This window comes from Globicephala melas, chromosome 19, assembly GCF_963455315.2.
Source record: "Globicephala melas chromosome 19, mGloMel1.2, whole genome shotgun sequence".
Taxonomy (NCBI): domain Eukaryota; kingdom Metazoa; phylum Chordata; class Mammalia; order Artiodactyla; family Delphinidae; genus Globicephala; species Globicephala melas.
The window spans coordinates 12,655,575-12,669,340 of NC_083332.1; the positions used below are offsets into that span (position 1 = coordinate 12,655,575).

At 48.4% G+C, this 13,766-nt stretch overlaps 1 protein-coding gene across 6 annotated transcripts in view; it reads left to right on the forward strand.

Annotated features, from left to right (window-relative positions):
* FCGBP (Fc gamma binding protein) overlaps positions 1–13,766 on the forward strand; it is a 142,871-nt gene that overhangs the window by 95,632 nt on the left and 33,473 nt on the right. For 4 of the 6 annotated variants that reach the window (XM_060288453.1, XM_060288452.1, XM_060288454.1 and 1 more), the window contains 4 exons: positions 1,795–1,942; positions 7,947–8,003; positions 9,257–10,504; positions 12,458–12,804. In XM_060288453.1, the coding sequence (XP_060144436.1) occupies positions 1,795–1,942; positions 7,947–8,003; positions 9,257–10,504; positions 12,458–12,804 (1,800 nt within the window). Of the gene's footprint in view, positions 1–1,794; positions 1,943–7,459; positions 7,631–7,946; positions 8,004–9,256; positions 10,505–12,457; positions 12,805–13,766 lie in introns of those variants that run through there. The other 2 variants (XM_060288456.1, XM_060288457.1) reach the window with 2 other exon arrangements.

Here is a 13,766-nt window from a genome sequence, read left to right on the forward strand (position 1 = left end):
TTCTATACACTAACAATGAAAATGTAGAATCCAAAATTGAAAACACAATGCTATTTACAATAGATCCAAAGAAAAATAAAGTATTTAAGTATAAATCTAACAAAACATGTTCAGGATCTGTGTGTTGAGAAAACACACTTTTTGGGCTTAGAATAGAAATGCATTGTCTCACAGTTCTAGAGGTCAGAAAGTCAAGACCAAGATGTCAGAAGGGTTTGGAGAAAGGTTAGTTCCTTTGTGAGGAAGAAGATGTTCCATGCCTTTCTGCCAGCTTCTTATGGTTTTACTGGTAATTTTCAGCATTTCTTGGCTTGTAGATGATGCATCACCTCAATCTCTCCCTTTATCTTCACGTGGTGTTTTCCCTGTGTGCATGTTTAACTCTGTGTCCAAATTGCCCTTTTTATCAGGACACTAGTCATATCGGATTAGGGGCCCACCCTACTCCAGTATGAGCTCATCTTTACTAATTATATCTGCAACAAGCTTATTTCCAAATAAGCTCACATTCTATGGTATTGGAGATTAGGGGTTCAACATATGAATTTTGCAGGGACACAATTGAACCTATAACTGATCTCATTTTTCCTTATTAGAAGAGCTATGTATGTGTATATATGCATGTGTATATATAAGTATATATGAATATATAAAGGACTGAATGGTATACATCAAACTGCTAACTGGAGTTATCCTCTGGGAAATGATGGGGAATGAGGAGGGTAGGTGGGCAATACTTATACTTTTTATCTCCACACTTTGAATTGGTTGAAAAATGTTCAACAAGTATGTATAACTATTGCAAATTTAAGCAAACAACTTAAGAGCCTTTAAGGCACCTTATAGATGACCTTCAAGGTAGATACTGGGCTTCCTTGGAGAGAAGTGGGAACTACAACAATTAAGTGATCCAGAATTGTTCGACTACTTTTTCATGTGCAAAACAGTAATATTTTATATGTCCCCACCAAAAGGACTTGTGAGTCAGTGGCAGAGTGGAAATAGCACTGCACCTGGAGCCCAGAGAGCCAGATGGAATTCCATTTCTGGCACTAGCCGGCCAAGTGACTTTAGGTTCTTAACCACCAGGGCATTTGCATTTTTCTCTTTAAATATTTCTGTAAATTTCAGATATGTAGTCCTATGGTCTATATTTATTCAGATCTGGCTAATACATATATGTTGTGTGTCACAGCAATATTTGACTAAGCTTAAAAATAGCCAACATCACTTTTCCTAGAAAAAAAAATGAACACAGAGACCATTGATCTGAGCTGTGTACTTGAAGTACAGCGTATCCATGTTATATGACCAGGCAGCCTGATTCTCCCACTCTGCCTCTGCAAAGTGTCTATACCACCCTCCATTATCGCTATGGGAAGGACAACTTCCACCGAAGGGCCATACAACAGACAGAGCTGCACCCCACAAACCTGTGTCACCCCTCCAGAGCTTCTCTTCATTTCTCCATTCAATCAGGAAATAATTATTAACTACCCACTATGAGCCAGGACTATACCAGGCCCTGGGGATCCACTGATCAGCAAAATAAACACATCCTTATTCAGATTAAGGAAGTCAAGAAAACAATTACAAGACAATGTGAAATGTGTTTTGGTAAAGGAATTACAGGGTGCTGGGGGTGGAGAAGCCAGCTCTCTGAGTTAGGGTCCCCTAACTCAGTCTTAAAGGTTTTCCAAAAGCTTCTCTTCATAGAATTGTATCAACTCAGCTCTGAAATCTTGAGTTAGATAATTTTGCCCACTACCTGCTGCTTTTCCTTTTTCCTTTCAGTTCCATCTGTGGTTGCTGGAGAAGGGCATGGCTCAGGCAGGAAGCTGTCAAACCCCTGTAGTTCACCTATTCAAGGAAGAGAAAAATGGCATCTCTGACTGGGAGGCATTCTTTCAACTTCCTGGATGGTGTCACGTTTTCACTCTAGGTAGGAGGATCCACTCTGCGGAGTCCAGGTGTAAAAGGGTTTGATCACAAGTCCTGAGAATGATGAGAAATACCTATTCATTCCTCATCAGAGTCAATATCTACCAGAGCCCACTCACTCTCACTAACCATTACATCAAGCACAAAGTGTCCCTTTGAAAGTCTTCAGAGTGCATGTTTATTAGTTTCTTCAGACAGAGCACATGCCAAGGTGGCAGGGTTCACATCACTTTTCTATTTTCTCTAAGTCCCCTCAGAATTCTTACTTCCTGTCCCCATAATATTTCTGAAAAAAATTTAAATACTGGTGAAATAAATCCAAGAAAATCTACATAAATAGGAAAAATAGAATGTTTCTGAATTAGAAGAATTCAACACAGAAAAAAAAAGGCCAGCCATGAAATGTTACAGATTGATTAAATGAACTACATTAAAATTAAGAATTTTTTCATCATTAAAAAAGTGAAAAGGGGAACTTCCCTCGTGGTCCAGGGGGCCGGGGTTCAATCCCTGGTCAGGGAACTAAGAGCCCACATGCTGCAACTAAAGATCCCACACACAGCAACAAAGATCCCACATGCTGCAACTAATACCTGGTGCAGCCAAATCAATCAATATATTTTTAAGTGAAAAAAGGGAATTTCCTGATGGTCCAGTGGTTAGGACTTGGTGCACTTTCATTGCTGTGGGCCCAGGTTCGATCCCTAGTTAGGGAACTAAAATCCCACAAGCTACACAATGTGGGTCAAAAAAAAAAGTGAAAAGATAAGTCACGGAGTGGGAGAAAAAAAATTGCAAAACATTTAACAAAAAATGACTTGTATCCAGAATATATAAAGAACTTGTACAGATCAATAAGAAAAAAAACCAGACAACCCAATTGAAAAAATGGGCAAGAGGGCTTCCCCGGTGGTGCAGTGGTTGAGAGTCCTCCTGCCGATGCAGGGGACACGGGTTCGTGCCCCGGTCCGGGAAGATCCCACATGCCGCGGAGCGGCTGGACCCGTGAGCCATGGCCGCTGAGCCTGCGCGTCCGGAGCCTGTGCTCCGCAACGGGAGAGGCCACAACAGTGAGAGGCCCACATACCGAAAAAAAAAAAAAAAAAAAAATTGGGCAAGAGACTTCAACAAATAGATTACTAAAGTGAACAAGTACATTCTTGATTTTTTCACTAAAAAATCAAGGAAATGCACATGAAAACCACAACCCAATACCACTACACCTCTAGAATGGCTAAAATTACAAAGTCTAACAAGGCCAAATATTGGTGGGGCTGTGGAGCAACCAGATTGGTCATACACTGATCGTGGGAGTTCAAACTGAAACATGTTTGGTAGCATCTACTAAAGCTGAGCCAAATGACCCAGACATGACCATTAGGAACTCCACAGCACATCCCAACAGAAACTGTGCACATGTGCGTCAGAAGATAGTATTCATTAGCCCAAAGTGGAAACAGTAGAATGGGTAAATATGTAGTGATTTTTTTTTTTTTGGCCGCGGCATGAGGGATCTTCGTTCCCTGACCAGGGATCAGACCCGTGACCCCTGCAGTGGAAGTACGGGGTCTTAACCACTGGACCACCAGGGAAGTCCCTGTAGTGATTTTTAAACAAGCAAGTACCATATGGCAACGAAAATGAACTATAGTTATGTACACAGGATAACACTGAGTGAAAGAAGCCAGTCACAAAACAACATAGACATATGATTCCATTTGTGTACAGTTCAAAAACAAGCTAAATAATCTGTGGTGTTAGAAGCCAAAATAGTGGCTCCTTATGGGAGGTAGGGAGTGGATAGTGATTAAGAAGGAGAATGAAGAGGGCTGCTGGAATGCTGGAAACATTCTCTTTCTTGACCTGGGTGTAGGTTATAAGGATGTATTCATTTTGAGATCATTCAATGAGCTACATACATTTATGATTTGTGCACTTACTAACATGTGTATTTTATTTCAAGAAGACATTAAAAATATTCTCATGAATCACATTAGAATGGTTGCCTACAAGGGGGCCAGGAATGTAAAAATGGGTATAAAAGAGAATAAATAGGTTGGTAGGTGGGTGACAGACATATAAGCAGCTGACTAGGTAGATGAAATGGAGCCTGGGCTAGCAACAATTCTAGAGTTTTGTCTTGTCTAATATGGACACAAGTTACAGGTGGTTACTTTAATTTTAAATGGGTTAATGAAATTAAATTAAAAATTCAGTTCCTCCATTACATTAGTCACATTTCAAGAGCTCAGTAGACACGTGGAGCCATTGCCTTCCACAGTGGACAGCACAAAACACAGAAAATTTTCATCATCACAGAAAGTTCTATTAGACAGCATAAATGGACATGGATAAGATCTCCTGGAGAAAAGAGGTAGTTAGAGAAAGAAGCAGAGAAAGAGAATCTAGGACCACCAGTTTTTTAAAATTGCAGTATAGTTGATTTACACTGTTAGGCCAATCTCTGCTGTACAGCAAAGTGACTCAGTTATACATATATATACATTCTTTTTTTATATTCTTTTCCATTATGGTTTATCACAGGATATTGAGTTCCCTGTGTTATACGGTAGGACCTTGTTGTTTATCCATTCTAAATGTAATAGTTTGCATCTACCAACCCCAAACTCCCAGTGCATCACTCTCCCTCCCCACCTCCCTCCTGGCAACCACAAGTCTGTCCTCTATGTCTGTGAGTCTGTTCTGTTTTGTAAATAGGTTCATTTGTGCCATATTTTAGATTCCACATATAAGTGATATCATATGGTATTTGTCTTTCTCTTTCTGACATACTTCACTGAGTATGATGATCTCTAGTTGTATCCATGTTGCTGCAAATGGCATTATTTCTGAGGACCACCAATGTTAAAGGGGTTATTATAGGAAACAGACCAAAGTAACACAAGATCCAGAAGAAAGTGACATCATGGAAACCAAGACATTAGAAATTTTTGAGGAGGAAGCATTCATGTCAAATGTTAAAGAGGAGTTAGAATCAAGTGGGAAGTAAGAGGTGACTGGAGGATTTAGCAGGACAGTTTCGATGCACATGGAAGTCAGATTGTGGTGGGTCAAAGAGAGATGGGTGGGGAGGTGAAGAACAGGAACATAGCTGTAGCAGGTCTGAAGTTTCAAGAAGGTAAAACAAATAAAGGGAATTTCCATAAAGCAAGGGAGCAGATGGCCAGTGCCGTATAGGAGGAATAAAAGAGATTAGCCTCAGCTCGGGTTCTCAGGAAATGACACATGCAGGAAATGATGTCTGGATTCCAGGCATGGAGTTAGCAGGTAGAATATGAAGAAGAGTGTTCCAAGTGGAAGGAACTGCACAGGCAATGACAAGGTGGAAGGTGCAGGAAATGGAGCGTTAGGGCTTGAGATAGTCCTGCCAAGAGTGTGAACTTGCTTTCACAGGGACAGGGAAGCATGGAATTTCCTTGAGCAGGGGAGGAACAAGATCAAGTTTGAACCTCAGGGAGGTTAGTGGCAACTTGTGCAAGATGAAGGAGCTCCCCAAGGGGGTCCAGAGACCCTTGTGGGATCCAGAGCATGAAAGAACGAAGTTCAAAATTGCCAGAAAATCTGAATTGAGCTGCAGAGTAAATTGTCTCCACCTGTACCCTGGATCTCTAAAACCCAGACAAGCCAGAGGGTCCCAGTGGTCTCAAGTCATATGACCAGTACAGACCTGTCCCCTACAGATCTTGTCAGCAGGGAGAGGATAGAGGGCTTGGACACACAAACGCCCCTTGTTTGGGCTCAGAGCAGGGCTGCCAGTGGCAGGATGGATGTGATTTCGCTGACCACAAAGAAGTGTCCCCACAGGTTATCTCGGCGGGTTCTCAGTGGGGTTTCTGAGAATCGATATGATATGGAGTAGGGTACAGGGTGCGTCATACCATACCCACCCACCACATTCACACCCCCTGGGCTCTGAAAGGAGGGAGAAGGTCCCAGGGGTGTCAAATATTAAATTGTGAGGTTTCCCACCACCGCCGCCCCACTTCTGGGGACTCTGGCCGCAGAATGCAACAATGGGTTTTGAGGAGGGGGAAGGCATCTCTCTGGGGTCAACCAGGGGAGACCTCAAGGCTCAGAGATTGGGGGGCAGAATCACCTCTCAGTCTTACTCTAATTTTCTGCTCCCTCATCCCTTGTTTCTCTGAGTGTCTCAGGCTAAACAAGGTGTATCCGACAGAAGATTTTGACATCTTGGTTTGCAATAGCTGTTTCCTCCTTAGGAATCCCAGCAGCCCCTCGTCCCGGTCCTTTTCCTCAGGTACTCAGGCACCACTCCCCACAAAGCTCTCACTCCCCATTGGTCCCCTCACCCCTGCCTGTTTCTTAATATGTCTGACTCTTATCCGATCTCTTGTTTACTCACCTCATTTTCCTGGTTGACCTTGGGGCCCATTCAGCTCTGAGCCTTTCTCTCTCCCTCTGGGGACCTGCCCTGGGTGGGGCTCTAACAGCCCCCATCCACCCCGACCATGCAGAGGCCCAAGCCTTGTGATAAGAGAGGAGAAGTCCTGGGGGCAGCAGCTGCTGGGGTTGTCCAAGAGGACACCCAGGCTTTGCAGCTGCTATTTCCAGGGGAGACTCCCCAGGCAATGAGTCCTGGGACTGGGCGGAGGAGAGCAGGGCATGGGTTGGGTCAGCCCCTCAGGAGGAATGGACTCCACCTCAGAATGCCCACACCACCTCTCAGCTATCTCTGCTTCTGTGACCTACACCCCCAACTCCCATCCCAGGCAGATTTTGGGGTGATGGGGGCACAGAATCACCCAAAACTTGTTCAGCGAGTCCCGTCTCAGGAAAAAAAAAACACCTCCCAGAAAACAAATTCTCCAGAAAGTGAAGCCCAGTGTCTGCGTGGAACCAGGAAACAGGGTCCTGCATCATTCTTTACACACAGCTCCAGCCCCCAGGTGCCACCTGCTCCCCACCTCGAACCACACCAGAAGAGCCTGCCTCCCACCTACACTCCTTGAGAGTTTACAGAGTGCCCTCTGGGAGACAAGTAAGCCCAGTGAAGCTAGTTTTGATGTTCCTATTTTGCAGATTAGGTACCCAGGAGGCCCTGTTGGTCTGGGGGTGGAGGTATTGTGTCCCACAACAAAGTCCTGAGTCAGGTGCTCAGGTTCCTGCACACCTCAGACACCTGCCCCCCACCCTGAGTGGTTGGAAAGAGGATATGTGTGGCTGGGGACCAGGGAACAGCTTGTGGGGGGTGGGGACCCGGATGTGGGTCCTTCACTGTTGTTCCTGGCAGGAGACAAAGGAAAAAAATGTAGCCATTGAACCAGCAAACAAGACCAAATGCCACCTTCGACTCCTGCTCACCACCCCCTGGGGACCCAGCTCCAGGCCCTCAGCACCCTGCTCCCCAGCTGTTTCTCTCAGGGACACCACCCTTCCAGGACTGACGTTTCCAGCAGGCTCCCCAGGCACAGCCACCAGCTGTTCTCACACCCCTCTCAGGACTCAGGCATTCAAGCTTGCCCTCCACCCTTCTCAGGCCCTCAGGGGCCCCATTCCAGCTGGCCCTGGGATCAGCAGCCTCCTCCGAGAAGTTGGCATCATCTGCCTGGCAGGTGGCCCAGGGCGTGGCCTGAGGAGTCCAGAAACTCCACTATATAGCCCGGCCCAGGGAACCTGGGGCTAGTCCTGCAGCTCCGGGAACCTGCAGGTGAGAGAGGCTGCATCCCCTTTGGAAGTGGGACATCAGGTCCCCTACCCTTGCCCCTGGCTCTAGGCCTCCCCATCCCACACCCCGCAGACCCACTGGACATCCAACTCCCTATCCTACCTCTCTCCTGCCCTCCCTGCCCAGCCCCCAGGCCCACCAGATGTCCAATTCCCCTTACACACACACTGGCCCTTGGATTCAGCCCACCTCAGCCTTCCTGGTGTCCAGGCAGCCCGTGTCCTGAGACTGGGCCCTTTTGTCCTCTGGCAGGAGGGGCAGACCGCCTCCTATGACCCCCTCTCTTTCTCCACTGCAGACATGGGTTCTCTGCGGAGCTGGTGGCTGCTCTGGGCCGGAGCAACCCTCCTGTGGGGTAAGTCAGACCAAAATCCCATCTATGTCCTGGTTCCAGTCTGAAGAACTCTACCTGCCTGGGTCAGCACCCTCCATTTGAGCCCCCTCCACAAACACATCTCCCAGTGTCACCCCAGGCTAGCTGAGATGGGAGAGAGACCCTTTAAGTCCTGCAGAGAAATGTGGTGGAATTCACCCATTCTCTCTCTGTTCCAGAGGGAAACAGGTAAAAACTTTAGTCCCCAAATTCAAGTAGGTAAGAACTACTACTTTCTTGATTTTCTGCAGCTCAACTAAAGTTTTGACTTAGAGCCTCATTCTGCTGAGGCGATGGAAAATTTCACTAAAGTCTTTCTTGGCGGGGGGCTGGGGGGATTTGGTGCCCAATTATCTAGGGTTATGTCCAGAACTAGAGTCTTAGGTAAAGCCAAAGTTTGGGAGGAGGGATGGGACATGCCGGCCCTCTTTACCAGTGAACATCTATTTCGGTTACTTTAGAAACATTCATTGCCCCTGATCCCCTGGCCCCATGGGACACTGGGATGTCCTTCAAGGCTCCCCTTATTCAGCAGACAGTCCTATAACCACCACAACTCTCTCCAAGATCCTGTAAAGTGATCTCTCTCCCTCCCCCTCTCTCTTCTCAGCCCTGGAGAATCTTTTCCTAGATTGAGGTGTTGAAAAGTCCCCCCTCCTCTCTATTTCTAGGAGACATTTTGTCCATGCTCCCATAATCCCCTTTTCCCCTTCACATACACCCCTAATCCTATGAAGACAGAAATCACAAACTGGCACCTGAATCCAGCCAGTTTGGGCCCCATAGTGCTTACTTAAAACAGTTCTGGATTGGAGATTTCACATGGAAATTCAGATATCCAGTTTCTCTTGAAAAAATGGTAAGATCTGACATTTTTAAGAAAGAGCCCATAAGCCATCATCATAACAACAGATTAAAGCTAATAGCAACACCCCACTTTCCATGGCATGTGAATGCTCTAGCTGTACAGTTCTGTTTCACACATTTATATCACTTGCCTGGCCCCGTCAGTGTTTGAATTTGAGATCCCTGTCTGAAGTGTTCAGGCTTTTGGAAGGCAAAAGCCAGAAAGGCTGGTAGGTGAACACTGCATGAATAAGGGGAAAGGAGAGAGAAGAGAGAATAGAAACCCACGTTAGTATTTCAACATGCGACCCAGGCACGGGGTATGAGGTTACTTCTCTGATGGGGAGGATTGGATAAAGCAGACCCACAGCTGCATTTTCTCACCCCAGGTTTGACCCAGGAGGCCTCAGTGGACCCCAAGAACAGCGGGGGGGAGGAATTCCTCACGGCCTTCCTGCAGAACTATAATCGCGGGTACAGCAAAGCCTACCTCTACCTCCTCCTCTCCAGTCTGTCGGACAACCTCACCTCAGTCTCCATCCTCAGCCAGGTAGACGGCACCTCACAGAAGGTCACTGTGAGGCCCGGGCAGTCAGTCATGGTCAACATCACTGCCAAGGCTGAGATGGTCGGCAGCAGTACCTTCCAGCGTGCGGTGGTGGTCCACTCTGACCGCACCATCTCTGTGCAGGCAATAAACGCTAAGCCCAACACAGCAGATGCGACACAGCTGTGGCCTGTCCGCGCCCTAGGCACTGAGTACTTTGTGTTCACACCCTCCAGCGCTTCGTCCCAGAATCTCAAGGAGTTTGCTGTGGTGGCGGGTGCAGCCGGTGCCTCTGTCAGTATACAGCTGAAGGGGTCAGTGACATTCCAGGGCAAGTCCTACTCAGCGGGCAATGTCCTGAGTGTGACTCTGGACCCCTACCAGGTGGCCCAGGTGCAGAGCACAGCTAACCTCTCAGGGTCAAAGGTCACCGCCAGTAGCCCCGTGGCTGTCCTCTCTGGCCACAGCTGTGCCCAGAAAAACACGAACTGCAACCATGTGGTGGAGCAGCTGCTACCCACATCTGCCTGGGGCACCTACTATGTGGTGCCCCCTCTGTCCTTGCAGACCCGCTCCGACCTGGTCTATGTCGTGGCCAGCCAGGCCACGAAACTGACCTACAACCTCGGGGGCACCAATGGCTCCCGTGAGCTCCAGGCAGGTAACGTGGCAGAGTTTGCCATCCAGCAGTCCCAGCCACTCTACCTGTCTGCAGATGTGGGCATCCAAGTCCTGCTGTTTGGCACGGGTACCACCAAAGATGGAGTGACCTATGACCCCCACCTGGTCCTGATCCCAGACGTGGCAGCCTACTGCCCTGCCTATGTGGTGAAGTGCATGCCAAACTGTAAGTGCGTGGCCCTGGTAGTGGCACCGACAAAGGCTGCTGGTGAGCTGACCATAGATGGGCAGAGGCTGGGGGCCAATCTCACCTGGGCCGTTGTGCCAGGCAGTGAGTTCTCATATGCTGAAGTGGACCTCGGCACTAAGGACAGTATCCATGTGGCTGAGGCTGCTACCAGCTTTGGGCTGCTCACCTTTGGGCTGAACCAGGACGTGAGCTTTGGGACAGCAGCTGCGTGCGGCCGGAGTAAGTGATCAGAAATGACCTCTGGCTCTGTCCACCTGGGGACCCCTTTGCCAGCTCGCTTGCCTTTTCCCCTTTCCCACCCTCTCTGTGCTCATCTGTGGCTTCCTGGCTCAGCTGGGCTGTCTCCCACTCACCTGCATCCTCCCTGCCATCCTTCTTTTCCTTAAGGCTTCCCAAGCCCTCCCTGTCCCCCCACCCCCCTGCACGAACAATACTCTAAGTGTTTAGCAACTGGTATGATCCAGGGTCCCAACCAGTCTGAAGAGATGCCAGTCAGAGCACTGCAGCAGGGTCCTAGAAGCCCCCAGGGTGTCTGGCATCAGCCCTTTGTCTGTTGCTTTTGTGGGGGGTGGCATTGCGGAAAGGTTCCCGCGGAGAGCCAAGGTGCCAAGAGGGAGGGATCTTTGTGGGGGGTCGGGTCAGGTCAGCAGCTTCTCACCAACCAGGTTGGGAATATTTTGTTATTTTAGCTACTGACACACAACCATACCAGTTGCTAACTACCACTCCCCCAACACCTCATATAGGAATGCCAAACTCAGGAGGTCTAGAAGTATAATAATGATGGCTACCATGTGGGGGGAGTATTTCTCAACATACCCGGGTCCACTCTAGGTGTCTTGTATGTGTTAACATAGTTAATTTCTAGGACCTGGCCCTGTGTGTACTTTTGGGCCCAGCCTGTCGAGGAGTTGCCTCCAAGCAGTGCCGCGTTTGAGGGCACAGATGCTAAAGCCAGACTTCCCAGGTTCAAATCCCACCTTTGCTTGTGTGACCTTGGGCATGTGACTTCACCTCTGTGGACCTGTTTCCACATCTGTAAAATGGGGATCATAACTGCACCCCTCACAGGGTTGTTAAGTGACAGTGCAGTGAGTTAACATTTGTAGCTCATTTAGAGGGTATCGGGCAAGTGAGTACGGCTACATAAGGGTGAGCTATTATTATGAGCAGACAGAAGGCAAGAGCTTCTGAAGACTAGGAGGCAGGGGAGGAAGAGCTGTCTCTTCCTACGTGGATCCCCTTCCCGAAGCAAGGATCCTAGACAGTAGGGTTCCCAGCACTGGCAAAAATGCCCCTCCCATCCATCCTCCAGGGCATGGAAGCTACCCAACTTCAAAGGGCCACTTCAGGCTTGAATAGTAATGTGGAAGAGGTGGGTGATTGATTGTAATAGGTAATAATTAACCTAATTAACACCTGGGATCAGTTCCAAACCCTGCTTATATTTTAGCTTATTTGAGCCGGGCCACTCCCCCCTCCCCAACTATCCCTGTGAAGAAGGTATTATTTTATCACCCCCATGTCACAAGTGAGGAAACGGAGACATACAGAATTATAAATTACTTTCCAGTGTCACACAGCTAATTGACTGTGCCAGGATTCTAACCTAGGCGGCCTGACGCCACCGTTTCCATTCTATTGAACAGTCTCTGTCTTCCATTTTCTATCTTTAAAAAAGATCCCTTGGGGAATTCCCTGGCGGTCCAGTGGTTAGGACTCCACGCCTCCACTGCAGGGGGCGTGGGTTCCATCCCTGGTCAGGGAACTAAGATCCTGCATGCTGTGTGGTGCAGCCAAAAATTAAAAATAAATAAAAAATAAAAACAATCCCTTAGCCTTTTAGCCTGATTGGGAAGGTAGGGGCAAGGGGGAAACAGGGAGAGAAAAGCCACACGTTAACCTTTCCATGACTGTTCCTGCCTGGTGGTTCTTCACCACCTTCCAGTTCTTCTGGGCTGAGCTGTGTTTTCTGGGGAACCAGAAAACCTAAGAGAAGTCAGGCCTGAGCAGCTCTCTCCCTCTGAGATTCCAGACCTCAGTCCCCCCACTTCTAGAATGGGTAGTTGTGAGCTAACTGCCCAAACTCCCCCGGGTGGGAGAGCTCCAGGATTCCTGGTAGGGTGGACACTCCTGACTCTTTCTTTGTGGCCACCCCTCTTCCCTCCCCAGCCCTGCAGACCCAGGAGCCCTCCTGCGAAGGCAAGCAGTGCGGTCCCAAGCAGCTCTGCAGGGTGCTGGATGGGCAGGCCAGGTGCTTGGCAGACTCCGCGGCCACCTGCCGCGCCCAGGGTGACCCCCATTACACCACCTTCGATGGCCGCCGCTATGACATGATGGGCACGTGCTTGTACTCGATGGCGGAGCTGTGCAGCGACGACCAGACCCTGCCTGCCTTCAGTGTGGAGACCAAGAACGAGCACCGGGGCAGCCGCAGCGTCTCTTACGTGGGCTTGGTTACCGTGCGCGCCTACAGCCACGCGGTGTCGCTGGCCCGCGGGGAAGTTGGCTTCGCTCGGGTAAGGACCCAGGGGAGGCTTCCGGGTTAAAAAGAAACCCATGAGCCACCCAACAAGCAGAAGGAGGAGGCAGTTCCTGGGTGTCAGGCCCCAGACCCCAGCCCTTTGCCAAGGGGTGGAGGGTGCAGAGAAGTGGGCCGAGGGCGTGGGGGCTCGGGAGGGGGGATTTGAGAATCAGTGGCAGAACCTTAAACCCCTTTTGTCCAGCAGTTCGATTTCTAAAAATTTTTAGAATGCTCAGAGATATGGTTAGGGGAAAAAAGTTTATGCCGATGTGTTTATAATAGCAAGAAGAGGGGGCGGGCAGAGAGAGAAAGAAGACAAAATGTCCCGCAGTGGGTAATTTCTTAAGTGACCAAACGCTAAAAATGTAGTGAGCACCTCCTATGTGCCGGGTTTGTCTCTTAGCACTTTCCATGTGTTAACGCATTTAATGCTCACAGCAATCTACGGGGGTAGGCGTTATTATTATTAACACTTTTGATGAGGAAACTGAGGTCCAGAGAGATGAATGACTTCCCAAGGGCTTAGGGCTAGTAAGAGATGGAGCTGGGAACGCCCCCAGGCTGGCTCCTGAGTCTCTGTCTTAACCTCTAGGCTATTCTGCCTCTGGTGAACGGATTACTACTCAGCCAATATAAATTACAGAAATATAAGAACAGCAAAATAAATAGAAACAATAATTTCCCTTTTTCCTACCGTATTATTATGAACATGTTCAAACACCCAGAAAAGCTGTACAGTGAACATTGTACAGTGAACACCATTTGCCAATCACCTGGATTCTAAACATTTTACTCTGCTTAGTTCATCACACATCTATCATCTGTCCATCCCTCTGGCCACTCAACAATCCCTCTTACTTTTTTTTTTTTTTTTTTTTTTTTTGCGGTACGTGGGCCTCTCACCGTCGTGGCCTCTCCCGTTGCGGAGCACAGGCTCCTGACGCGCAGCCTCAGCGG